A 27,153-nucleotide genomic window follows, 5' to 3' on the forward strand; every position below is an offset into this window, starting at 1 on the left:
CAATCTTTCCTTAAACTTGCCATGTATTGTAATGCAATTATAACCTTCCCCCTTTCTGGCAGGCTGTTCCTTCACCCTCCTTGAACATTAACTAGCAAAACCTACTGGGCATATTTATCTATATATGTAAAATAAAATATATGTAACATTTTTCACTGGTTTGTTCAATTTGTCCCAGGTCCATTTCACACAGGTTTTCTCACCTCCTTAAGTAGTGTATGGAGACTGTTGTTTCAAATGTATCTGTGTGAAGCACAAACTGCTACTCAATGGAGAAGCAATCCCTTGCATGGTATCACTTATTTATCTCATTCTCTACGGATTAAAGACATTCGTTTGGTGGGAAAATGCAAGGCCTGTGATCAAACAATTCAACCCTGAGCAGTGATGGTGTTGTACATGTGTCACACAACGGTGATTTCACTATAGGAGATTCATATTGATCCATTCAGCCTTGGTCACCACAAGCGACTGTGCATGTTGTGTCGAGACGCAATACTCCTGTGGTTGGGGACGATGCCATGGACTGTCCAGGTGGTGTCCTTGTGAGTGGCTGGCGATGGGGTGAAGGCTGACCGGGCTGATAGGGGGTTGTACAGCACTGGCCCCGGGGTCCGGCCCCCAGGGTTGTGGTAACTGTTGTTATGCGGGGGCCGATGGACTTGTGGGAGGCTAGAACATGATGCAGGGTTTGAAATTAATTGTATGTCAAAAGTGTTTTGACAAGAGAGTGAATGAATATTGTTATACACTATGTTTAGCAACATTCCTGTTATTTCATAGTCAAGGAAAAGGGGCCAAATATGTCATATCCACATTGTAAAAATTCAGGAACAGTGATTTCATAGTCTGCTATTTATTTAGAAAAGTAAAGCATAAGCTGGGATAAGGAAAAATGTATACTTAGTGGATTATACCTTCTTTATTATATCATGGTGATTGTGATTTTTAGGAATAGATTCTTATACCACTGTCAAATACTTCTATTTCTTAAAGTACAAAACTTCTGGAAAATCTCTCTAGAAACCATATCACTGATAATCTACTCTAAGTGAACCCCTATTTCATTTAAACAAATAACAAGATAATTATATATGAAGTTGTAGATTGAAAAGATAATTTCCCGAGAACTAACAATGGGAATGAGGTCATCATATGCTACAACACATTCCAGTTCTATGATGAACATTGATTTGATTTCAAGTGAGTGAGTGAGTGAGTGAGTGAGTGAGTGAGTGAGTGAGTGAGTGAGTGAGTGAGTGAGTGAGTGAGTGAGTGAGTGAGTGAGTGAGTGAGTGAGTGAGTGAGTGAGTGAGTGAGTGTGCAAGCAAGTTTAGTTTAGTTTACAGTGCACTCAGCAAAGTCCAGCTACATGAAGTCAGTCTGTAAATACTCTGGACCAGACAATCCATTGATCAACTGCATGAGCATCAATCTGCACAGACGGGAACTTATGATAGGTGTCACCAAGTCAGTGACCCTGACCACCTGATCCCATTCGTTGCCTCTTATGGCAAGGATAGGTCACAGAAGATCAGTTGATCAGCGTGATCTTCACTGGTGGAAGATAGGGAGATTCAGATGCTAGACATACGTGGATGATGAGTGTGACTGCAGTTTGAGATGTCCCTGCCTGCCCTGGTAGTCCTGATGGAGATTCATCATCTCAGCATAGCCTGGGGGAGGACCTGCTCGCTGCAACATTGGTGGGCCAGGATCTGTTGGACCACAGCACAGTGTCAACATGACACACAACAGCAGCATACATGTCAGCATATGGCAAATTTTGAGAGGTGACTAGCTCCAACTTGACACTAAGCATCATTCTAAGTAGATTTGAGACTGTCAGTCTGGTCAGAGAAATTGAAAATGAACAGCGCTTCATAAATTTGAAAGTTGTGTTTCAGAAAGAGATGACTGACGATGAAGTTGGTTTCTAGCAACAGTCAAGGATATGATTTTCCAGATGTGTACAAAATCCATGACCAGGTGACTTCCCCAGAACAAAATCGGTAACCCCCAAAAATCATCATCAATCCCCTTTGCCAGAAATTGTAAATAGTCTCTTTTGAATACCCTGTACTCTTGACTCCAGTGCATTAAGCCTGTCTAGGCTGCTGTGCCTCTGTAAACGGGTGTCAGGTGGGGCAGCATTGTGTTGGCTGTTCATGTTGATGCCTGCACCGAGGCCGCGGCTGCTGTTACTGCCGGCTGACAAACTTCGCATGTCCAGGTGCACTGGGCTACAAGACAGGTGTGATAGAAGCACATTTATGAAGGATTTCTGAACCTGTTGAAATGTGTATCCTTTCAATTCATATTTTTAGCTTGGGAATGTAACCAAGGAAATTCATATATCTCAACATTAGTCTACAGGACAGGTGTTCACCTAAGTACATCAGTCCTTGGAGTTAACTAATCCTATATGAACATGATCAAAATGTCACCTTTTGGTTGGGGTCTAAGTCTGTTGCAATACTATTTCATTAATGGAAACATGGAAATGTTTGCTTAATTACAGGCTTTACCCATGCTTGAGTGAGTGAGTGAGTGAGTGAGTGAGTGAGTGAGTGAGTGAGTGAGTGAGTGAGTGAGTGAGTGAGTGAGTGAGTGAGTGAGTGAGTGAGTGAGTGAGTGAGTGAGTGAGTGAGTGAGTGAGTGAGTGAGTGAGTTTAGTTTAGTTTAGTTTAGTTTATCACAGCATTTTAGAAGTATTCCAGCAATACGGGAGGTCACAGTGGGTGACACCAGAAATGGGCTTCACGCCTTAACCACTTGAGTACCCCAATATGTTTGTTTTTGAGCTTCCTGAAGAGTGTTGCAAGGAGATCCTCTCCATTATATACTTTGACACATTGACTCTTCATAGTCATTTCGTGAAAATCATCAGTTGCCAGTCTTCAACATTCACTACTTTGGTGGTGAAACTCATGAGGACACATTTGGTCCTGACAAACCACTTGCAGCAACTTGTGTCCTCATATCAACTGAACTTACTTGGGGCTCCTATGACGGGTCATCTCTGTCTTTTTGGAGCCACTGTTTGGACGAGAATTCAAGTTAAGATCAATCATCTCGGGATTCTGAAAATGAAAGTTGGAAGGTTTATGCCTGTTGGGTTACATAAACAACACTGGGTGCATCTAAGTGAGTAAGTGATGATTTATACCACTGTCAGCAATATCAAATTGGGGGTCACCAGAAATGGGCTTCAGACATTTTATCCACGCAGAGAATCGAAGCCAGGTATTCAGCTGAATGAGCATCCTGCTACCCAACATCCCTCAAAATATCTACAGACTGCTGCACTGTAGCTGGAATATTGCCAATTTTGGAATCAAACAACAAACCAAAGAAAAGCATCTTATATGTAAAAGATAAGGGTTCTGACAAGGATCCTTTGGAACACAAGGGGCAGTGATGGATGGACTGTCCAAAGCCAGACTTATATATACAGCAAGTTCGAGATGTTGGGATCTAGCCCACCTGTGACTGGAAGTAAGCACCTTGGAGTTCAGACAACTTTGTGTGCAGACTCTTTCAGTGTTGTCACAACCCCTAGTGTTTAGTCCACAATGATTTCCATTGGTAAATGCCCAAATGGTGACCACAAGAATATACAGGTACAGCAAACATGCAGTAAACCAAGATAGTAGTGCATAGTCCTGTGACAACATGTTCACTCAGCTGTAAATGAGTATGTCATAAGCCTCATTAGCTTGGTGTGGCTGCAAGTGTTATATCCTCCCCAGGGAGTTGAGATTGATAATATGATGTGCTGTTCAGTCATCAGTCGAGGTAAATACAAAGTGCCTGTGAACAGCCTAGCTGGAACATGGCTCTGTATAATCAGATGACATGAACATAACAACATATCATTAAAAACATGACATACTTGATTGTTTTCTTGACCGTCATGTGGGTTGACTGGAGGTGGGTTTGGACATCTGTTAGAGGACTTGCCAGACGGTGGCCGACCACGCACATAACCAGCAGGTGGTTTGCTGTCTATCGTGTAGGCTCTACTGTGCATTCCAATGTTCCTCTGATCCTCTGTAGGAAACATAATTTCATCAATATATCCAAAAAATATCAAAAACAAAGATGCCAATGTCAAATGACAAGTTTCACAAATAATGAGAGTGTGTGAAATAGATTCTTATCAGCTTAACTTATTGTCAAAAGTAGAGGACACTATCAAACAAACAGTACAAAGTTCACCTATCATGAAAATACAAGCCTAAACAGAGGTGAGGTGAGTTTTGGGCCGAGATGTTTTATGTGTTCTTAAGGAATGCAATACAGATGTTTCTAGTGTATCTTGGTTTAGAGAAAGAAAAGCAAAAACTTTGAATCGCAAATCATGAGAGTTCATGAAAGGTTTTATCATCATCTTACTTCTCTCAAAACTATATACCACAAGTCAACTAATCATGAAAATATGAACTCTGTCAGGCCAAATAGACCAAATATCCTCTATGTATTTGCAAAAAGTTACATCTTCATTTAACTTTATTTAATGTGTTTGTTAAAAGTAGCAGTCAGCAATATTCCTGCAACAATCTACACCACTTGGATATGATAATACTAGCTAATTCATTAAAGTCTCCTGTGACCTCTATGTTACTAGGTACTGTGTTAACCATCAGTGTGCAAATTAATTTCCAAATTTTGCTGGCCATTTGGCTTAGGTTTGTCTGAAATTTGCTAGTCCATAAATTAATTCACTACCTCAAATGTAGAAACTAATAAAAATATTACAAAAATAGATGATAATAAGATATTGTCGGCATAACATGGGTTTCATCATTAAGCTGCTTATGAGATGAACATTTTTATCCAGCCATAATCTTGCAATCATGAATTACAAGTTACAATAATGTAACAAGACACAGAGAGAGTGATATATTTACTAGCCAGTTGGACCAGTGATCAGTGAAATTTATTGGCCCAACTGGATTTTTACCAGCAACAGGCTAGCAGGTGAGTATATCATACACTGCTAACTGTGAAACACCACAGTATCCTATTTCAAATCACCATTTATTTTCCTTCATAATGAAACTCATTTTAGGGGTACCCCTCTTTCAAAATCCGAAGTTTGGTAGTTTTGTTTAGTCTTTGAAGTCTTCCAAAACATATTTCCCTTAACACAGCTTATTACCTGGTTTTCTGTAAACTGGAGGTCGACCACTTCTTGATCTACTCTGATCCACATCTGTAAAACAGAGATGCCTTAATGACTATTCATTCAGTGAGTGATCGAGTGATAATTACGATGTTAATTCTGTTACATTTAGATCAGATAAAGTATTCTGATTCAGTCACTCTCTCTTTGAGATTTTCATGGTGGTTAACCATTCATGTCAGGTGAACATTTCCACCAGAATTGTGGTTCCAGAATTCTCCATTTAAAGTATGCAAAGTAACATATTAGACTTTCAGGTATTCAAGCTGAACGTAAACAGGAATTTATAAAAGGAGAATACAAACCATACACATTGAATATTGTGGATATTTAAACACACTGTTGTTAAATTAGCATTATCTATTCTTCATCAGAAGGCTTTATCATCAGGATCAGATTTGTTGGTGATTTATAGGGCTGCAATGATTTGGTTTGATTCATCAAAAATCAAATCTGACATCTTAGTTTCAAGTTTTGATAATCATTATCACTGTTTCGATTTGGTATTTGAATCACAAAGCCGGAATGCAAGTTTCAAGTGCTGAAATGGTTGGTGACCCTGGGTTAATTATCCAATGAGAATTGTTGTCAGCAGACATCACCAAGCTGATGATAGATTTTTCATGCTACAAAAGGCTGACTCTGGGAGATAATGGAACCTGGTGATGTTTTTCCTTGTATGAAGTATCAAATTGAAAATGATCCCATCAAGGGTCCAATATTGAAAACTGAATCGAATTGAGGTCTGGGTAAATCATTGCAACCCTAGCTATAAACAGCAAAAGAATTGATTCAAATGACAAAGAATGCTAGTTACAGCTAAGTAACTATGTCAGATGAGCTTTGCATGTCAGGGTTATTATCATTCATAAATAAGGAAAATTTAGATTAAGTCACAAAACCACCAAAACTTTTGCTACAATGGGAGGCAACTCTGTTCAAACCTTGCTACCACTTATGATAATGACTGATGTTTGATAAACTATTGTCCTGATCAATGCTCATGAAATGTCCAATATCTATTGAAAATTAAACTTTAAAACTAAATGTTTCCATATGTTCCCAATTCCACAAGTCGATACACATTACAAATAATCCGTCAATTAAATAAAAACACTCATTTGTATCATGACAATAAATGTTATTTTATTAAATAAACTAAGAAGGCGTTTAAGTGACTGTTTCAGCAGTGAAAAATGTTCTTTTCATCTGATCCTATATTCTTTCCTTCATTAAGGTTAGAAAATCATATATGATGTTTCGGTATTGCTTAGTTAATACCAAACCAAGCAACTTACCAGTTCTGTTTGAGAAGAATCCCTCAAAGACAACAAAGTTGTTGACCTGTGGTATGACAGCCCGTAAGTTGTAATGCTTGGCCAGAAACATTGAGAACTTGTGTGATGGCTTGTCAATGGCAAAATGATTAGGACGAACATTTTCACACTGAAATAGAGGTAACCATACTCAGAGAGATTTCACTGTTTGTCATTGTGCTGGAGCAGTTGATTGAATAATCAGTCATTCATTTGATCTCAGCAATTATTGATGGCCAGAAAAGTGAGTGAGTTAAGGTTTATGCCACACTCAGCAATATTCAGGCTATATTGCATCAGTCTGTAAATAACTGAGTCTGGACCACACAATCAAGTGATCAACAGCATAAGCATCAATCTAAGTAATTGGGATATGCTGAGAGGTGTCAACCATCAGCATGCCAGGTCACCTGATCCCATTAGTCACCTCTTATGACAAGCATGGGTTACTGAAGATCAATTCTAACCCGGGTCTTCATGGCGCTTCGCAACAACCATAAGTCTGAGGGATTTTATGGGACAATGAATCACAGTTTCTTTGGTCGCACCTCAGTGACCTGAGTTGCATTGTCATGGTGATTGAATTACTTAAGGCCAAGCAGTTCACTTAGAATCACAGATCTTACCATCAAGAGACAGTATGCACAGACTATGTCTTAGCCTGGTATGTTCCCATGGTTACAGGCTTACATACAGACACTACAACAGTATAGTCCCTGTATGGCTAGTCTGGGTAAAAAACACCTGATACTAATTATCTCTGAACTGTTTTTTACCACCCTTTAAGGTATACTTTTGTGTAGTGATTTGGACTTACATCACCTTGACAAAGACTTTTGTCAAATGGCGTAAGTCACCGACTGGTGTATGTATACATACATGGTTTACACAAGAACATTATGAAAAGTGTATGTTGCTTATTCCTGAGTATTTTGACTTCTATATTCCTGAGTATTTTGACTTCAAACAATTACATAAGAGGCATAGCCGAGCTGTCATAAGTACGTGTTAAATCGGCAGATGGTATTCTGTTTATAACTTCTTTACGGAATGTAATTTTGGTAATGATTTACACGTCAAATAGTAAGATCAGCTTGTATCCAAGGTTGGCTATTACCCCATCGACTGACTCACCTTGAGCATGTATTCGAAGAGCCGCCTGCCACACCCCTGCCTCTGTCTGGACTCATGGACATAGAAGTCCAGTATACACAATGGCATCATCTCATGCTGTACCCCGAAGTTGTCATACACAAACAGTTTCTTGTGTCCCGTCTTCAGTAGTCCAACTATTGCACCTCGGCCGCTGGAACCAGAAACATGAACTCTGTAACCATATACTATCATTTTTCAATGCATGCTTCTCCATAACACAGTCCCCTGTAACACAATATATATCCATAACACAGTCCCCTGTTACACAATATATATCCATAACACAGTCCCCTGTAACACAATATATATCCATAACACAGTCCCCTGTAACACAATATATATCCATAACACAGTCCCCTGTAACACAATATATATCCATAACACAGTCCCCTGTAACACAATATATATCCATAACACAGTCCCCTGTAACACAATATATATCCATAACACAGTCCCCTGTAACACAATATATATCCATAACACAGTCCCCTGTAACACAATATATATCCATAACACAGTCCCCTGTAACACAATATATATCCATAACACAGTCCCCTGTAACACAATATATATCCATAACACAGTCCCCTGTAACACAATATATATCCATAACACAGTCCCCTGTAACACAATATATATCCATAACATCTACAGGGATTGGGACAAAGAACTTTGACAATGGGACATTTTCAGTATTAATAGTCATTTTCTGAGTTTAGAATGGGCCACTGCCCTTGTGTCAATAGTAAACTTCAAAATTTAATGGGCCATTTTTTATTCTAAACTGCAAAATGGCCCATGACCCCTGCCTTTCCCAATCCCTGCATCTAATATATGACGTGGCAAAGTGTGACCAGATGTGCAAAGGCTGTGGACACTGGCCATATTACTTCATGAACAGCTAAAGGAGTTTTTGCTGGACCCCATTTCTTAAAGCTATTGTAGTGCTTCAACTGTTGTACCTCCTATGACTGTGCATAGATTCAGGCGTAGCTCTATGACAGCTTTCTCAGATGGGGACCTGAACAGTTACACAGAGATGCCAACCCTATTTTGATCCCACGTGTAATGACGTTGAATAAAAAGTGTAATTTGGGGGGTTGGAAGTGTATTGATGAAACAATTAAGTGAGCTCACCTTTATTTTTATTACTGTAGAGAAACATATGTTGCCTTCTTTGCTTTCTGCAAAAGATTCTTATCTGGGATTTGTTCATAGCATTTCAACTGTTCAGCTCCCATGGATGATTTCAAAATCATCATGGAAGAAAGTGCTTCTACAGATAGATTTGGCCTAAAGTCAGTCTTGTTTTTCCTCATTTGAGAGAAAATTCTCTCACTATCAGCATTGCTGTGTGGTATTACACATATACCCAGCATCACTTGTGGCAACAATTTGTACTTCATCTGTCCTTCTGGGGTTTTAAGTAATGATACTAAATTCCAAGCTTCATCAATTCTCTCTGACTGTAGGATCTCCTCATTCAAACTGTCTACTTGACAACTGAGAAATTCTGATTCCAAACTGTCACTGACATCACCAGATTCAGCCTGCAAGGATTTGGTCAGAACTGGGAATCTAGTGATGAAATACTCCAAAGAGAGAAACTCTGTAGTAGTTCTCAATGCAATGTCCAAAACTTCAGCATGCTGAAGAAGGTCCTTCTCCAATGGAAACGATTTCAGCATGTAGTTACATGAATTAACAAAAAACTGTCTGACTTCTCTGTAGAAATCTTCTACTGTCTCCGATTTCATTCCTGCTTCAGTCTGGTCTTTGATATAAGTCCTGGCTGCAGCTCCAATAACTATCTCCTCTTTATTTCTCTGGTTTCTTCTCTTTTCAATGTCAATATTAAATATGTCCTTAGCTTCTGCCACAGCTTTTGGAGTTAAGAATCTCACATAGAAATCTGTTAACACTCCTTGTACAATCCTTTTCATTTTATGGATTTGTGGAGACTCCATTTGTAAAGCCAGATTGGCTTTATTGAAAATGGGCAAAATGTTTATCAGAAAGAGCATGTACAGTTTGGTTCTGGGGTCCTGAAAACCTGCCTGTATTCTTGTAATCCTTGCCTCACTACCATGACCTTTCTCCAGAGTCTCACTTCTACTTTGTTTCTTCTTCTCAACTTTTGATCTTGCAGCCTGTCCAGAGGATGAACTTTCACTTTTCTCCTTTTGCTTCAAATTGTTTTGTGATCCTGATTGGTATTTAGTTGTTTCCTTTGCCGTTTCAGCATGATCATTTTTCTTTGAGTGTTGCTGCTTTATTTCTTCCTTTGTTGAATGGTTATGATTCTTAGTTTTCTTACTTTCACTGTCTTTTGGTTTATTCTGTTTTGATTTTGGTACTGGTTGTGACATGAAATATTCTTTCAGAGGTTCCCACAGTTCTACAAGTCTCTTGACACAATCTTCCAGTGACAGCCATCTAGTTGACACATGCTTTATCACTCTTTTAACTTTCATTCCATATTTCTGTTGCAGTTCTTGCACTTCATGTTTTCTTTTAGAGCTTTTGTCAAGATAAAAATAACAGTCTATCAAAAACTCTTCAATGTTGCAAGTCAAAGCTTTGGATGCCTTTTGTGCAGCTAGGTGGATTAAATGACAAGGACAGCCTTGTATGTGAACATTTGGATTTTTGTCTAAAACAAACTTTGACACACCTTTGTGGACTCCCATCATGACTGAGGCATTATCTGATCCAAATGAAACACAATTTTCCCAAGGAATGTTTCTCTGACTCAATTCAGTGTCCATAATTCTGAAAATGTTTTCACCATTCGATTTCCCATTGCTGTCAGGCACTGACAACAAGACAGTCACAACTCTGCCAAGCTTACTGTCAAAATATCTTACAACAATTGGGTACAACTGACTACTAGTCCCATCATTGCTGCCATCGGTACAAACTGAAAATGGACCCACTTTCATATGTTCTGACAATTTCTGTGTTTTATCTTCTGCTAAAGTATTCATAACTGCAGTAGTTTTACTTCTTCCACATGCGTATTCCTTTGCTATTCGCGAATCTGGAAACATGCTCTTGAATAATTTTGTTGCATGGTCAGACGCTGCAATCGGAAGATTGTGTTCAACCAAAAACTGGGTAAAGAGCACTTCAGCATTTGTAATGGAATTAACTTCTGTCTCTTGCTTAAAGAAAGTTGACAAACGTTTATTACTTTGACAGACTGTAGCATAATCGGTATGTTTTTTCGTTTCAACATGTCTTTTGCAGTCGTAATGGCCTCCATGAGAGACTGAAAAGTCAACTTTACACAATGTACAGAAAACATGCGTTTCACCTAATCATGACGCTTTCAGACATGGTCATTCCTTGCTATACTCCTGTCTGAACTTTTGAACTAATTTCTTTTGCTTTGTAGAAGATTCATTGCCTTCCATGTCGAAACTCTTTCGTTTTGACATCTTGATCGCAGAATCACGAACCGGAAGTACTGAGATGCAGCGAAAACGTGCACACAGCTCCTTACTTTGATATGAAACATCACGTGACTTTTACTATCTAACATAATGTAGGAATCGTCTGGAATGCCATGCAATGCTGAGATTGCTTAAGCATTATGGTGAGTCGACAGTTTGTTCCCTATAAGTGGTGTGTTAGCAACCTGTCGCCTCTGTTATTTTGCACACAACAGACTATCGGTGATTTTTTGGTTAAAAATCGTAATTTTTTTAATGTGAAGCGTAATAGCGTAAAATGGGCATGAAAAACGTAATGGTTGGCATCTCTGGTTACAGGTGCCTGTAGCTGATCAACTGCATGGGTGCCAGACTCAAGACTGTTAATTATTCTTGTCCAAAGGAAGACTAGTTGCCTTTTAAAGTTGTCTTGTTAATGGCAGTGACATGAAGCTCAGCGACAATGAACTTGAAGAACATACTTTATGTTGTTTACTGAGAAGATGCAGGTTAAAATTGATTTTCAGCAAATCATGCTTGTCATGCGAGGTGTCTGATGGGATCGGGTGGTAAGACTCGCTGACTTGGTTGACACACATCACTGCATCACAATAGATCAATGCTCATGCTGTTGATCACTGAATTGTCAGTTCCATACTTAATTATTTTCACTGCCAAATAGCTGGAATATTGCTGAGAGCCTTGATGAACAATAACCAACCAGTCAACCAACCAGTCTTTCGGTTTGTAAATGACTCATGCTGATGGTTACAGTCACTTACCTGTTAGCACCTGGATCCTTCATGAGATAGAGGATGTGATCAGATAGTTCCAGTTTACGCCCTCCTGTGATGGCTCCATACAGGCCTTGAGCCTAAAACAATGACAAAGTATGATCCTTGCCATAATTAGAATTCAGAGACATCCTTGTGATGTTACAGTAGTCATGACTAGGTACAGCAAACATCTATGTAACATGTTGTTTAAGTGCCCCTTAGAGGTGTACAAAGGGAGATGGCAGCCCACACCATTACAGCCTTGTGTCAAACCTGTTCTCTTCCTGCATGCAGTGTAAGGAACAATATTCCCTACAGTGTCTGTCATCTTCCATGTATGGAAAAGAGAAATGCACTAAAGCAAACAGGCAAATATCTGTGATGCATAGACAGTACTTCTAAATCCTTACACAATCCTGGTATTGGAGCATCTTTCACAACGAACCCATATGAGCTTATCCTGTGTAGCAGCTGAAGCTTGTGGTTGATAGGACTGCAGCTAATTCAGTTTGATGCATCAAAAATCAAATCTGATCTTTGTTTAGATCTTCATTAACCATTATCACTATTTCAATGCGATATTTGAATACCTATTTAAATTATTTCCACACAGTCAGATCAAAATTTTGGAATCCAACTCATGCAGATTCGAGTGCTGAAGAAAGGCAAAATGTGAATGACTCTGTGCTAATTATCCAGTGAGAATTGTTGTTAGTAGACATCACTAAGTTGATGATGAATTTCAAGCTAAAATAGCCAATTCTGAAAGTTACATTAAATCTGATGTTTTTACTTGTATGTAGAATTGAATCAAAATGATCGAATCAAGGTTCCAATATCGAAAATCAAATCAAACTGAGGTCTGGGTGAATTGTTGCAGTCTTACTGGTTGACCTGATCTGGGTAGGTTACGAGTTGACCCATGTGTCTGATGACAGTTCATCAATGGTCTATTTATGGTGCTTGATATAAAGGCAATGGCCTAAGCTGAGTTGCCTGTGTGCAGTTAGGTGATAGCATTGCTGGGTTCAGCTTCTGACAGTTGTGTCATGTTTTCACTTTTCACTTGCTGTACAATTGTGATGACAGACAAATAAAACAACATACCATTTTCATAGCCAAAAAATCCATGTTTGACACTGGTTTGTTTGGCTGCCACCTCTGCACATGATTTGGTGGACATTTTGTGTGTTTCACACAATTTGTGGGGTATTTTGTGTCAGTACTTTATCCCAGCCTCACCTATCACCATGATCACTTCCAGTGCATGCATACATCAGAAATTCATATTTGGTCTTCACTTTGTACAACTATCAGCAAACCTTTATCAGATATTTACAACTTTTCTACTTGCAGAGTATATAGTATCTTTAATATTGTTACCTTAGCTGATGCCTCCCCCATCCTGTCAATGACATGGAGAAGCTGTTTTCTGTGTTCTCGGCTTCTGTTAACATAAAAGGCAAACATGGCCAGATAAACATATTGCACCACTTGTACATTGTTTGCTGATTGTTACTTAATAACAATCATAAAATAACCAGAGTCATGTGGGATTGACTGGTCATACTTGGTGACCTGCTTGATGCTTTGGGAAGATTAAGTGGATTGATTTGATATTCATGAGGCCATAATGGACTGTCTAACATTAGATAGCCCTCATAACTCCAAAGTGCCGACATGGGACATTTATCTTGTGTCTGGGATTCTGCTTCACCATGTTAAGTGATACCTATCGCCTGCTCACTTCATTAATTCACATATTTCTACTAGAGTTTGGAAATTGAAGCCAAAAATATATCATTTCTCCTCCCTATCACTAAGCCTTAGTTGACATCTAGTCCTGTCTTAATTTGCATGTAACTGAAAATTCAACATTTGACAACACCTCATGATTCTGATGTTTCAATATTGAACTTACAAGAATGTGTCATGCTATAATATGTGGTGGGATTTCTTATATGATCGAAAACCAATTATACTGGAATATATCCTGCCGTTTCCCATTCTCGTGGTTCTTACGGATATCGGATGAAAAAATAATACAAACAGTTCTTTTCATGTCAATGCTTGTTGTTTTAAAATGAAGAGACTCTCCCTCTAACATATGCATGGCCATTCACTTGTCGAGGCGTCTTCCATTCTCACGCCATAATGAGGAAGTAACCTTATTAAGTGTAAAGAAAGGGAATCCTGAAGGAAACGGCTCGAAATAATTATGATTTTTCCAAGTTGGTAAAAACTCATGAACATTCGTTATATCTACTGCAAAATTTTGAACATTCACAGACCTGGGCCACTTCCTAGCTACCGGTCAGTGACGTAAACAACCGCTAAGTACCAAGCATTGGCGATCTCTGGAGAAAACGTGTTTACCGCGAGAATAGGAGACGGTCATATAGTATCTAAGTGCTACTGAGACATTCACCCAATAACATCAGACATTATGATATATTTGCATGATTATATATAATATAAATGTAGAATTACCTCTTACACACCTAGATTGCATGTTTATGGGGCCTGTCGCTCTCACCATATTCCGCATTGTTCGGTGATACTCTACCCTGTCTACATGGTTACTGATCGACATATATGAATAATTAACACGCACTGTCGTTGACAATGGTTATATCTATTCTGAGTATTCACGCGCTTCAAACGGTTCTATTCACCGTAACCTTGCATGACACCAGCTATTTCATGACCACACTTTGATGCTATGCAGCACAAATCATTCACCATTCATCTACCAGCTAATTTCTTTAGAAAATAGATTTCTTAATCTCACCTGTCATTGTTCATATGAGATCCCCGTGGAAGTACACGATGGTCCAGTCGCGTAATGACATCTTCAAGTAAAGCGTTTACACTGAATTCAAACTCCATGATTGTTACAGATCGTTGAAATCATCAGCTCTTGAGATATTATGAAATGTGTTCCTCACATTCAACTACGCAAGTGCTTTCCGTCGCCATGTTTACTTCGCTAGGCAAACATTATAGTCGCGCAGTGACTTTCTGAAAACAGTAGAGTGTTATCAAAATTAGAATTTTCATTTGAGACAAACACAAACCCATATTGTAACAGTACCCATATTGTAACCTGCAAAAAGAAATTGCTCTCTCTCTCTCTCTCTTGAACTGTCCTATGCTTTTAGTTAATAACTTTACTGCGAACCTTCAAGATGTCAGCTCGCAGTCTGCAGCTATTTCTCTTGTTATGAAATACACTGAGAGGCGGTATTTCCAAAAGCGAAGCAACCCGAACACGTTGGAACATTATTTCCTTGCTAGACACATGCGGATATTAATGAAAAAATGCCAAGAAAAGTAGCGTTCAGTGTTAAACAGAAGAAAAAACAACTGCAAGAACGACGACAGAGGAAACACGGTTTGTTTATGTATTAATCAACAAATGGTGACATTTTGCTTTGGTGACGTTTTAGCCTGCACCCATATGTTTCTGTACACAGTAATGTACCATAAACAAGGTCAAATATAGAAACATGCCCGGCCCTTTACACAGACAATGAGTCCATATTTCAGAACCAAAAACCAAAACCTTACCTGCTTATGTAGTTGTTCCCATTCAAGTGATTGCAAATGGTACTGTGCTGCATACAACTGAATAACTGCTTTGAAAAAAAAAAAAAACCAGAAAAACACTGGGGAGTGGAATTGTCCAAGGGTATGTTTCTATATTAGAATTTTGACTAGGGTATGTTTATTTATACAGAAATATACTTGAGGAAGACATCTGTAGAACCCGTGGGGAAAACAGCCCCTTAATAGATGTATGCTGATACTGGCTGTCCATATTGTGTGTGTGTGTTTTTAACACAAACAGGTTTTGTACTGTTATCACTAGTATAACTCTCAAAATAAAGAAAACCCAACTCTCTAACTCTATTTAACAACAATATTATTCCTTACACATTGTTTTATTTTGTGTCTCCATCACAAATACACTGTATACCAGGAAATTTTAGAAGTATTTAATTTTCAAGGTTTTCGAGGTTAGTAATGCAACCCCAAAAATGTTATATCCATGATTTTTTCCAAACCTTTGGGTTAGATTTTCTATCAATCAGCTTTTCAACTGCCAGCAACCAATTACTTCCTGACATGCACATAAACTCTGTAATGCCTGTTTAAAACTAATCAAAATGTTCAATGAACCTTGATGGCCTGAATAAAAAAATACAACAGAAACGTGGTGTCAAGACTATTTAATTGTAATTGTCATGATTATTGGTCCAGAATGACTAACATTACATAAAAATTAGGTGATTCAGTCAGTGTCTTACATGTGAAGTCAAACCAACTGTCAATACACTTGATGTCACTCTCTGACCAAACATACTGTATCAGCAATAGTTAGTTGTTAAGAAAACAATAATGTTGAGAAAAATAACCGTCATGTTTGAACCCTGCCGAGAGAGTGTTTCATGGGTCATTTATCACAACAAAGGATCAAACATTTGTTTTCATTACTAGTATTGCTGCCATGGACTGGTATATCGGTAGTTATAACTGTCAGAAGGCAGTTATCACTGGCTACTAGGAGTTTTGCTGATAGTTCAGTGAGTATTGGTCCGGTAGGTGATGTTTCTGGCCACTTACTTGTAACCTTGAAATAAAAATTTTTTCTAAAATACTTATATACTTTAGGTCCCCAAACCTCGAAATATAAATCACCTTCGAAACCTCTGGGGGTCTCAAACCTCGAAATCTTAGTGCTTTGAAAATTCAAGGTTTACAGTATACATGTGCAACAATTTGAACTAAGCTGATAGAGATGCTAAAATGTTGATGTAATAATTTACCTGTTCAGCCAGATCAAATGCCGACAGTGACACCGACTCCGACAATGGTGATGTACAGGGTGGAAGTGTGGCTGAAGGAGCAGCTGCAGCAGCAGCAGCCATTTCTGTCAACAAGATTAACCAGCAGCCTTCAAAGGTTCCAGATCGCCGACTCGATCCTAACAGGTTTGCCATTTGTTTCTTTCTTTTTGGACAGTTGCACGAGATCTAGAATTTTACTTTTTAGTCTTATTGTCATATTCTTCATTCATATTAGCCAACTTTAACCATGATTATAATGATTGCTGCATTAATTGGAAAATGTTCAGGTCCAGTTTGGAAAATTGCAGACATTTCCTGCAGATACATTTCTGGATATTACCCTCTAAGCCTGTATAGATAATTCCCTGTGATGTTGTGAATAGCCTCATCTGTGAAACAAGAAAATAAAATGATCTCTGGAAAATTTAGATTAAACATTTGTCTACATGAATCTTTAGAGTTCTTTGTAATGTTTTAGGCCCAGGTGCCATGTCAGGAAGAACTTCTCAAGTTGCTGTTCATTTTTCCCACACTTAGGTTTTGCAGGTTCTCGACCAAGAGAGTAACCCTGCTTGAAGTAAGAAACAACAAATGGGATCGAGTGGTCAGGCTCAGAGTATCCCAAGTGTGTAGATCGATGCTCATGATGTTGAACACTGGGTTGTCTGATCCAGACTTGATTATTTACATATTGCCATACAGTTGAAATATTGCTGACTGCAGTGTTAAACATCAGTCAAACAAAACTTATTATTTTTAATGTTAAGAATAAAATTGTTTGCCTGGCCATTTTAAGGGTTTGAGATCAGTTTTATCCCTTTTTTAGAAAATTTCCAACAAGGTCACGACAGGGGACACCAGAATTAGGCCTCACACATGCTCATGGGGGCAAATCAAAACTAGGCCTTCAATGACAAATGAATGCTTTAGCCTCTCAGCTACCCGTCGCACCTTCCCAATGTATTGATAAGGTATTCTTACTAGTGTCACTATTTGAGTTTATGTCACAGGGGGTTCAATTCCCCATATTGGTACTATGTGTTCACAAACAGTGATTCAAAATAGGTCCTGTAAGTTTCAGATGTCTGTCAGACCCACTGAAACTTCACAGGACCTATAGAATAGAAATTTAACTCACACTTCCCATTTATTAAATGATTTAACATTTCTTTTGATGTGCATTGAAATTATTTACAAACATGAAGTTTATAAACCTGAAACATGTGTCACGTCTCATATGTCACTGACATCTTCAGTCAGAGTCAAAGTCTTTGTAAAGTATACAGTCCGACAATAGGGCAGGTGGATTGCAAACTTCCAGCAACTGTGCCAGATTTGTCAGAGGGTCAGACACTATTCGTGAACACTGCCTATGCATGTATTGCCTCATATTGTCAGGACTGTCATTTGATATGATGCTTCTGGTCAACTCTATTTCCAGATTCCGCCTCCATTTCTTCAAACTGAGTGACAAGGAGCTTGAAAAGAAGAAAGAAGAATGTAGGAAACCTATTATGATTCTACCAGAGGTACTGACTTGGAAACAGAAAATGCATGAAATGAAACTCAAGACATGTTTAAGGGGCATGAACATGATGAAATGTGAAACATTTACTCTACTTTGCAGTATTTAAGTTGAATAACTATCATTAGTGGTAATAAGTTTTATTCACCCTTTTGACAGATCTGTGATCAACCAAGTGAAAAATAGAGGTGAGTGAGTGAGGTTAGTTTTCACCATTTTGAGCAATTATGCTGCAATATCATGGCAGGGGACACTAGAAATAGAAGTGAAGCGACAGGGGTTTAACATCCTGTTAAAGATAAATGCATTTATATACTAACATGCATGTGAGTAAGTTAAGTTGTACACCACCCTTGGTAATAATTCCAATCACAATTGGGAATACCAGAAATGGACTTCACATGTACCTCATCTGCTGAGCTGAACGTGGCTGTTCAATGTGATTAATGAACGTCTTAACCACTAGACCACCCCCACCTCTCTGGTTGTATGTGACAGCTAATGTTGAGAGTATTGCTGATTGTACGAGTCAGACTCATGGTGTTAAGCTACTGAGAAACCATCAACATAGATAATGTACAACATGATATCTCAGCAGATACACCTATGAGTACAGTAATATTAGACATGACACTAAACCCTATTTCTCCTTGTATGACTGACATTCTCTGATAACAGCAAGCCCTGGAGACAGACATAGATGACATCTATAAGCCAGGCACTGTCTTAGACCTACCAAAGAGACCTGCATGGACAAGTGCTACATCTAAAGAGGCTCTTGAGAAGAGAGAGGATGAATATTTCCAGGTAAGGACATATGGTTCCATCTGACAAAATGTTTCCAGTCTGTTTATTTCCTGTTTATTGTCAGTGCTCAACATCAAGCATGAAAGCCGTGAAGTTCCATAATCGTAAATGCTGAAGGTTTTTTAGACTCAAAAACAGTGTGAACAAACTTTTAATGATCCTAGTGCCTCATAATCGTTTAAGACAAGGGAGATAACTCCAGATTATATACAGATCCACGCCATACAGCTGGTATATTGCTGAGTGTGGCATTAAACAACAAGCAACCAGCAACCCGAGGATGAAGATTGCCATCCAACACTGGTTATATTAAATGCAACATATTTAATCTGTCAGAACTAGTCTCACAGACAAATCTTTGGGACTCTACAGTATTTAGAATTGCCAATTGTACAAGTTTAGAAACTCTGCGTGCTGTTATGGTTTTACCAAATAAAATGCAGCACGGACTGTATATGTTAACATGCTCTCAATGTTTGGATTTTGAAAAACTAATAGTGATTAAACCTGACAGAAACTGTAATCATTTTGAATTATTTTTGTGTCTTTTCAAGATCTAGCAACACACTTAGAGGACTGGTGAAGTATGGTTTCCATTGATCCTCTGGAATCTCTATAGCAGAGAGAGTTTCACTGTCCAGTGCGATGTGCGACAACTGATGAATGTCAAAATGTATACAGTGATCTCCAATTGTTTCAGAGTTACCTTGACAACATATTTGCTGTGTATGGCCCCAAGGAGCTGAGCTTCTTTGAAATGAACCTAGAGACCTGGCGTCAATTGTGGCGGGTCACAGAGATGTCAGACATCATGCTGCTTGTCACAGACATCAGGCATCCAGTATGTGCTTCACACAACTTGTTTCAGACAATCAGGCATTTGTTCATAGGAATTTGACAGATGGTAACTCACTTAAATATTTGTATCAAAAGTTCACTTTGATTGATAAATTACAAGATGGTTGAGGTTGCACAGATGGCATAGAGTTTATGGTGCTGCAAGTTTTCACTCTCACTCACGCATGCACACACACACGAACACATGCATGCACTCACTCGTTTCATTATTGTCATGTGATAGGTATACATGAATTACTTCCTCAAGGATGTATTTCACTCACTCACTCGCTCCTTTATTCACTCGGGGTATATTGAGTTGAGTACCACACTAATTTCAGGCCCTTCACTTCTCACCTGCTCTTTACGATCACGTGACACGGGACCTAAACAAACCCATGATACTCGTCCTCAACAAGGTTGACCTTGCGCCACTTGGCCTGGTTGTGGCATGGAAGGACTACTTTCAGAAACGCTTCCCCAAGTTGCACATTGTCTTCTTCACATCATACGCTGAGGCTGCAAGCCACCAGGGAAGCCTGCAGCAAAGTAAATGTAAGACATTGTTTGATAAAACTACAAAACAGTATGGCAGATTGTTTGCCTATGTTTCCTAGTTTAAGAGAAAAGAAAAGAAACAAGTGCTTGCAGGACTTTTGTTTTGGCAAAAGAGTGGCCCAGTGTAGACATAATGGTGTACCGGTATACAGAGTTACATTCCTTTGTTATGCCAGGATTGTGATTTTGTATATGCTACTTGGTTTGACAGCTTATGTTTGTGTGTTTCTTGAAAGGAAAAGACTGTTGAGTACGGTTAACATTCTTGTATTTAGGGACCCTTCATGAAATATGTCTAGGGGTGGGTGATGTTTTTAATACAGAAGCATGTACAATGTACAATTTAAACGGCACACATGTAATGGTAACCTGCACCAGCTATGTTAACATGCACCTATGCAGGCTGTGTATAGTGCAGTCTCATGCTGTGGGGGTTCAATAACATATACCAGGTCAGTCACTGATGAGTGTTCTCTTGTGAGGCACCCAAGACGATCTGGGTTAGAATTGGTCTTCAGTAACCCATGCTTCTTGTAAGAGGCGACTAATGGGTTTGGGTGATCAGGCTAACTTAGTTCACGCATCATCGCTTCCCAGCTGCATAGGTCGATGCTCATGCTGTTGATCATTGCATTGTTTAGTCCAGACTTGTTTATTTACGGAGTTGGTGTAAAACTAATCTCTCTCACTGGCTGCCTTGTGAGGCAGCTGTAACAGAGAAGGATCTGTCGCTGCAGTTTATGTCTTGGTACAGACAAGTTCTAAGGTTCCTCTTATAACCAGAATGGACTGCTGAATATGAATTGTAACCTCACAGTAGTAATCTTTGTCCTACAGGTCTGATCAAGGGTCACAAGAAGGGAGGACAAATTAAGTCAGTTGGATCTAGGGAGCTTCTAGAGGCTTGTGAGAGTCTTGTTTGTGGGAAAGGTATGTAGTTTCTCGAGTTTCCCCTTTCCTGTACCCTGGTTTATAATTCAACTAACTCCAAATGAACAAAAACAGTATTCTTTATTCTTGTGTGTGAAGCCCATTTCTAGTATGCTGTGCCATGATATTGCTGGAATATTGCTTAAAGCAGTGTAAAACCTCACTCACTCACTCACTCACTCACTCACTCACTCACTCACTGGATCTTTTTAGTCCTTGAGATCTTTGTGATGGTTTTCAAAAAGTTTTATTAACGCTTAATTGTAGATGATTAGAGAACACTTCGAGTGAAGTATGGCTTCCATTAATTCTCTTGAAACCCATGTCTAAGGCTGAGAGGATTGTGGGGTAGCCAGTGATTGAAGCAGTCGCACACCCCGGCAAAGACCTGGGTTCGATTGCCCACATGGATACAGTGTGTGAAGCCTATTTCTGGTGTCCTTTAATGTAATATTGATGGAATATTGTCTGAAGTGGTGTAAACCCAAGCTCACTCTAAAGCTGAGAGTTGTCTGACTGTTCAAATGCTGATGATTGTCTAATTTATGCAGTGACCTCCTATTGTTGGTTTTCAAGGAGTTTGGTGAAAAATTCATTGTAGAAGATTGGAGAAAACATACAGAAAATCTTGTTCACAGCAGTTGACCTGAGCAGTTGGAGGTCAAAGGTTGAAAGTCAGGAGGTTGACAAGGATGAAGATGCAGATGTGGACACAAGTGAGGTGCCTACATCACCTGGACAAACATTCACAGATGACAACGGTCATGTGAGGTACAAAGATGGTGTGTTGACAATAGGCTGTGTAGGTGAGTTGGAACTTCATCTGTTCTTTAGTGAAGATATCCTCTCCACAAAACTTCACAAAAAAGCCAGAGTTGCGTTTCTTTTGCTGTTCAGTATATTTGTTTCCTTTATTTGAAGGTCACATGCAACGTAAAATACAACTTTGCAGATTCTGATACCTTTCGGTATGCACTTACCGAAACAAATCATCAAAAATGCCAATTCACCTTAACTTATAAAGTTGAAAAAAACGCGATTAAAAAAAGTCTGAAATCGGAGTACAAATGACTTACTAAATTTCCCCCAGCACTGGCCGAAAAAGTGGTTTCAACAGCTGTGCTGCACTGTACCCATAACACATGTGCAGTGAATAGGTACACAGAGCTTGAAACAGTATGCATTTCCAGAGTATGAGGTTGTGAGCAGTAGTCTAATGTTGGTTGTGTACACAAACAAGTAAATAATCTACTCGTTTACATGAAAGAACTTGCTGATTGTGGTAAGCAGCCTCTGTCACAGAGAAAGCTCAATGTCTGGTTTATTGACACCTATATGTCTGCCTGTTGTCTGCTAAAGACAATATGCAATAAACAGCTTCAATCATTGACCACACGCAATTTGAACTTAACACCTATCAGGCTATGCGCCATAAACAAAACAAATTGATTTATGACTCGTGAACCCGAGTCCTGTCTCTGCCACATTATGTAATTAAGCAGGTGTGAAACTTGTACACATGACATGTCTTTATGTCTATGGGTTGCAAACAAACTACATCCATTTTTCTCGGATAACTGGGTCTGACGGAAACTGGTGCAAACTCTTGTCAGTTTCAAGGCCTGCTTTGTACTTGGACGAATGACAGTTTCCAGCCGTGCAGTAATTCAACCTCTCTACAGAGATGATTTTTGATTGGATCAAACACAGATTCAGGGAACATGTAGCTACAAAACCCAACGTCTCTATACACATTCTTCATGGACAAGAACCTCTTCTAGTGCATATGATTTTGTTTGACAACAGTATATGAATCCATACTAAAACGACGCATCAAGTACAATAAAAGAAGTAGTTATCCATGAAGAATCTTACTTTCTTGTGACTCGCCATATTTCTAAAATGCTCATCAAACAGATTATCTTTCTGTACACACAATGAGCACTCAGCGTATCAGCAATTGAAACAGCCAATCGGAAGCCATCGTAACACTTGAGTGCACCCCCACCCACTATGACTGGGTTCCCGAAGGCTTCATTTCGAGGGAAGTAAGCCCAAGTACAAAACATTGCACTCTTGAATCGCGATTGTACGCTTGTAATTTTGTTTATTTGTTTTTTTACAAGCAACAATGTATATTATATGTCATGAATAATTGATAATTGTATTTTAGTTATGTTTGATTTTTTGGTTGCATGTGACCTTTAAGAAATAGATTTTTGTCTTTAGAAAGAAGAAAGAAGTCACAGATGCTAGTATTTATTGGCCTACAGCTGAAATTTGTAGCAAACCTTTAAAGTGATTCAGTGCAGCACAGAGAGTTTAGTTGCTTATAAAGTTTTGTTTTAATGTCATTTAGTGCTGGTGGGGTAGTCTAGTGGTTAAAGCATTCACTCATCATATGCAGAAGACCAGGGTTCAATTCCCAGCAAGGGTAAAATATGTGAGGTCCATTTCTGGGGTCCCCCCACAGTGATATTGCTGGAATTCTGTTAAGAGCAGCCCATACCCATACTGACTGAGTGTAATGTCTTTCCCCTAAAATGTTTGGGTTAGAATTGGTCTTCAGCGACCCATGCTTGTCGTAAGAAGTCACAGAGAGGACTGTCACAGGATAAACAGATAAGTGCCTCTCATAGCTGAAGTATATTTGAGTGCAGTGTTAAACAATGTTTATTTCTGTTGCAAGGATATCCCAATGTTGGCAAGTCATCTCTCATCAATGGCTTGGTTGGAAAGAAGGTAAAAAGACTTTTGATATTAATATGTTAATGTGTTTTAAGTACCAGTATCTAACTTGAATTCAGTTAAATGAACATGCTTTGAATATGTCTGGTGTGTATCCATGGTAACAAGGTAGTCTCTGTGGCAGGATATGAACTGAAGATGCTTGGTCAAACTCACCATTTTCAGACTATATTCTCTCTCTGTGTTGCAGGTTGTGAGTGTGTCAAAGACACCCGGCCACACAAAGCATTTTCAGACTATTTTCCTTACACCAACAGTCAAGTTGTGCGACTGCCCCGGACTTGTCTTTCCGTCTCTCATAGAGAAACCATTGCAGGTGATAATATTTTCATGTGAATATTTCAGCTGAATTGATATCATTTATTGTTTTTGGTGTCAATAATAACTTATGCCAGTAATCAGTGCTGTTAGTGTGGTCTGGAAAATAGTATTTAGTGATCACAGTGAGTGAATGAGATTGTTGGATTTTCAACCACTTTTAGCATTATTCCACCAATATTATGGTGGAGGACACCAGAAATGCGCTTCACACATTGGACCCATGTAAGGAATTGAACCCGGGTTTTCGGCATGACAAATGAACCGTTTAGCCACAGGGCTATCCCACTACCCCACTTAGTGATCTCAAATAACAACGGTAGCAAATGAAGCGAGCATTATAATGTGAGTATTATTGAAAATATTTTCCTACAAAAAAATGCACAGGTGACACATGGTCTCATCCTAGGCAAGTGCTCATAAACAAGCTCTTTTCACCCAGCATTGAATGAGTCGTGTGACTATAACCCTCTTGCACCTCACAGCCAGCTTGGGTTATCCGGGCAATAATGTTCTAGCGCCTTGAGCGTGCACAAGTGCATGGAAACAAGTACTTTATAAATAGCCATAAATTGATTAAGTAACTATTGACTTCAGGTTCTTGCTGGTATTTTCCCCGTGGCTCATGTAAGAGATCCATACTCATGTATTGCATACCTCGCCTCAAGGATCAGCCTCCCTCTCATCCTCAAGCTTATACATCCTAAAACAAATCAGCTGAATGTCAAAGATCTCAGATGGACAGCATATGACATATGCACAGGTAGGATTTACCAGATTATTGTATGTCAACATCATCACTTATCCCGTGAAGATCCGTGAAGAACTGATCTTCAGTAACCCAAGTTTGTCATACAAGGCGACTAACAGGATCAGGTGGTCAGATTCGCTGACCTGGTCAACACATTTTTATATCCCAATTGCAGAGATAGATGCTCAGGATGTTAGTCACTGGACTGTTTGGTCGAGACTTGATTAGTTACAGATTGATGCCATATAGCTGGATAATGCTGAGTGCAGTGTAAACTAACTCACTGACTCAGTAAACACAACACATGGCTGGTTATATGCATGACTTTCACCCATGATAATCTGCTGTGAACTACCTCCATGTCTTTCATATCTACAGAGTGGGCAGTGAAGTGCGGCTACCACACTGCCCGTGGAGCACGTCCAGACATCTACAGAGCAGCCAATCATATTCTCAGGATGACAGTAGATGGGCGGTTACGACTTAACTTCACCCCACCAGGCTACACAGAGAGTAAAGGTACTTTTACACTCCACACACCTCCTGTGAAAGATTTAGTGTTAACTTGTAAAATGACCAAGTATCAGATATATACGTTTTTATATATTTCATAGGAAAATCGATCTCTTTAAAATGGAGCTCCTTTCAACTGAACTATAAGGATTAATGTCAGAGTAGTTATGTTTGCAGAGTGCTGTCCCTTTGTACATATGTTAACCATGCAGAAGTTATTGAATGCGTAGCAGAGGTTTAAGTGGACAACCCTGAGGAAAAGGAATGTTTAATTTGTGTACATAACCCTTATGTATTATGAATACTCCATTCCATTTAGAAAGTCAAATGTAACATGTTGTGATTGGGACTTCATTTTCTCAGTAAAGTAAAGATTCTAGTACTTTTGAGAGTTGAGTCCCATCTCAAATTTGAACCCACACACTCAGAATGAGGCAATGGCCAGTGCTCAAAGTCAGCAATCTAACTCATACAGCCACCATGACTTCCACAAAATGTAAGTCCAATGACTGGTAGTCTCAACTACATACTTTGTCACAACCTCTGATGAGCGTAAATATTCATGGCTGGAAGATCAAACAAAAACGTACTTGAAAGTGAACTCTATGGAGAAAGTGTAATCCCAAATGTTGCATTATGAAGTATAGCTTCTTTATGTGGATTAATGTTGAAACCTCCTTACTGTCAGATACTTGGCGGAGTCATCCCGAAGTGACAGTGTTACTGAAGAGGGGTCAATCTGTTTTACGTGGATATCGGAGAGAAATCGATACAACATTATCTAGTGACACTGATGAGGAGGAAGTTCTCTCATCTACTGCATCAGCTGATCAGAGGACAGAAGAGACGGATGTCAGCAACCCCTTCTCTATGCTGTCTGGAGATTGAGGATGTGGAACATTAGGAAAGAAACAATTTTTATCAGTGTACTCAGATATTGTCCCGTCTGTGATAAAACTACCCTTGTGTTGGTTCATTTGAACATTTTAGCATCACAGGATCAGCATTAATATCTTGCTGAAGATCCATCCTGATCATTAAGAAAATGGTTTTTACGAAATGTGTTTGCTTGGATCAACAGCAGCTTGTCATCCTTCCCATGAAGACGATGCAGCAAACCATTCCTCCTTTCATGTCTCAATCCCTCCTCTGTTCAAGCTCTGATGGAAATAATAAACAGATGAATATCTCCCTAGTCTCAGCATCTAGTTACATAAGCTGGTCACCTCACATGTCTTTGGTCAAAACCAGGAGTGAGCGAATGAGTGAATTTAGTTTTTTGACACTTTTGGTAATATCTGAGCTATTTCAGGCTGGGGATACCAGAAATGGACTTCTCTCATCAATGTGGTTAATCAAACATGGTCTTCAGCCTGGCAAGCGAATGCTATAACCACTAGGCTATCCCACCCTCCACTTACATCCAGGAACATGAGATTGGTGCTGA

At 39.1% G+C, this 27,153-nt stretch overlaps 2 protein-coding genes across 3 annotated transcripts; one reads left to right on the plus strand and one right to left on the minus strand.

Moving 5' to 3' along the window:
• Positions 1 to 298: 298 nt before the first annotated feature.
• Positions 299 to 14,835, minus strand: LOC137272513 (alpha-tubulin N-acetyltransferase-like). Its single transcript, XM_067804902.1, has 11 exons — positions 14,661 to 14,835; positions 13,253 to 13,316; positions 11,876 to 11,967; positions 7,639 to 7,810; positions 6,487 to 6,634; positions 5,165 to 5,218; positions 3,896 to 4,053; positions 2,998 to 3,083; positions 2,077 to 2,243; positions 1,595 to 1,718; positions 299 to 672 (listed from the first exon to the last, which is right to left on the minus strand). Exons 1-11 carry the CDS (start codon positions 14,756 to 14,758, stop codon positions 459 to 461), a joined length of 1,377 nt encoding a protein of 458 aa, XP_067661003.1. The 5' UTR covers positions 14,759 to 14,835; the 3' UTR covers positions 299 to 458.
• Positions 14,836 to 15,032: 197 nt separating this feature from the next.
• On the plus strand, positions 15,033 to 26,897 carry LOC137273663 (guanine nucleotide-binding protein-like 1). Of its 2 annotated transcripts, none has more exons than XM_067806452.1 (13): positions 15,033 to 15,263; positions 16,707 to 16,863; positions 18,161 to 18,248; positions 18,923 to 19,051; positions 19,752 to 19,892; positions 20,230 to 20,443; positions 21,284 to 21,376; positions 22,015 to 22,182; positions 24,066 to 24,118; positions 24,315 to 24,440; positions 25,040 to 25,205; positions 25,572 to 25,712; positions 26,395 to 26,897. In XM_067806452.1, the coding sequence occupies exons 1-13, from the start codon at positions 15,191 to 15,193 to the stop codon at positions 26,592 to 26,594; spliced, it is 1,749 nt and encodes a 582-aa protein (XP_067662553.1). In that variant the 5' UTR covers positions 15,033 to 15,190; the 3' UTR covers positions 26,595 to 26,897. The 2 variants fall into 2 exon arrangements, with proteins under 2 accessions (XP_067662553.1, XP_067662554.1); XM_067806453.1 differs by having other exon boundaries at positions 15,042 to 15,263; positions 22,018 to 22,182.
• The last annotated feature ends 256 nt before the right edge of the window (positions 26,898 to 27,153 follow it).

This window comes from Haliotis asinina, chromosome 2, assembly GCF_037392515.1.
Source record: "Haliotis asinina isolate JCU_RB_2024 chromosome 2, JCU_Hal_asi_v2, whole genome shotgun sequence".
NCBI lineage: Eukaryota > Metazoa > Mollusca > Gastropoda > Lepetellida > Haliotidae > Haliotis > Haliotis asinina.

What these genes read in the sequence shown, in the direction of transcription:
- LOC137273663 (XM_067806452.1), top strand. Translation starts at nt 15,191, where the DNA reads ATGCCAAGAAAAGTAGCGTTCAGTGTTAAACAGAAGAAAAAACAACTG. An exon ending in GAGAGGATGAATATTTCCAG is followed by an intron (nt 19,052 to 19,751) that starts GTAAGGACATAT and finishes CAATTGTTTCAG; the next exon opens with AGTTACCTTGACAACATATT. An exon ending in GTTGACAATAGGCTGTGTAG is followed by an intron (nt 22,183 to 24,065) that starts GTGAGTTGGAAC and finishes TTCTGTTGCAAG; the next exon opens with GATATCCCAATGTTGGCAAG.
- LOC137272513 (XM_067804902.1), bottom strand. Translation starts at nt 14,758, where the DNA reads ATGGAGTTTGAATTCAGTGTAAACGCTTTACTTGAAGATGTCATTACG. An exon ending in ATTCTTCTCAAACAGAACTG is followed by an intron (nt 5,219 to 6,486) that starts GTAAGTTGCTTG and finishes TCTGTTTTACAG; the next exon opens with ATGTGGATCAGAGTAGATCA. An exon ending in ACCCGTCATAGGAGCCCCAA is followed by an intron (nt 2,244 to 2,997) that starts GTAAGTTCAGTT and finishes CCTGTCTTGTAG; the next exon opens with CCCAGTGCACCTGGACATGC.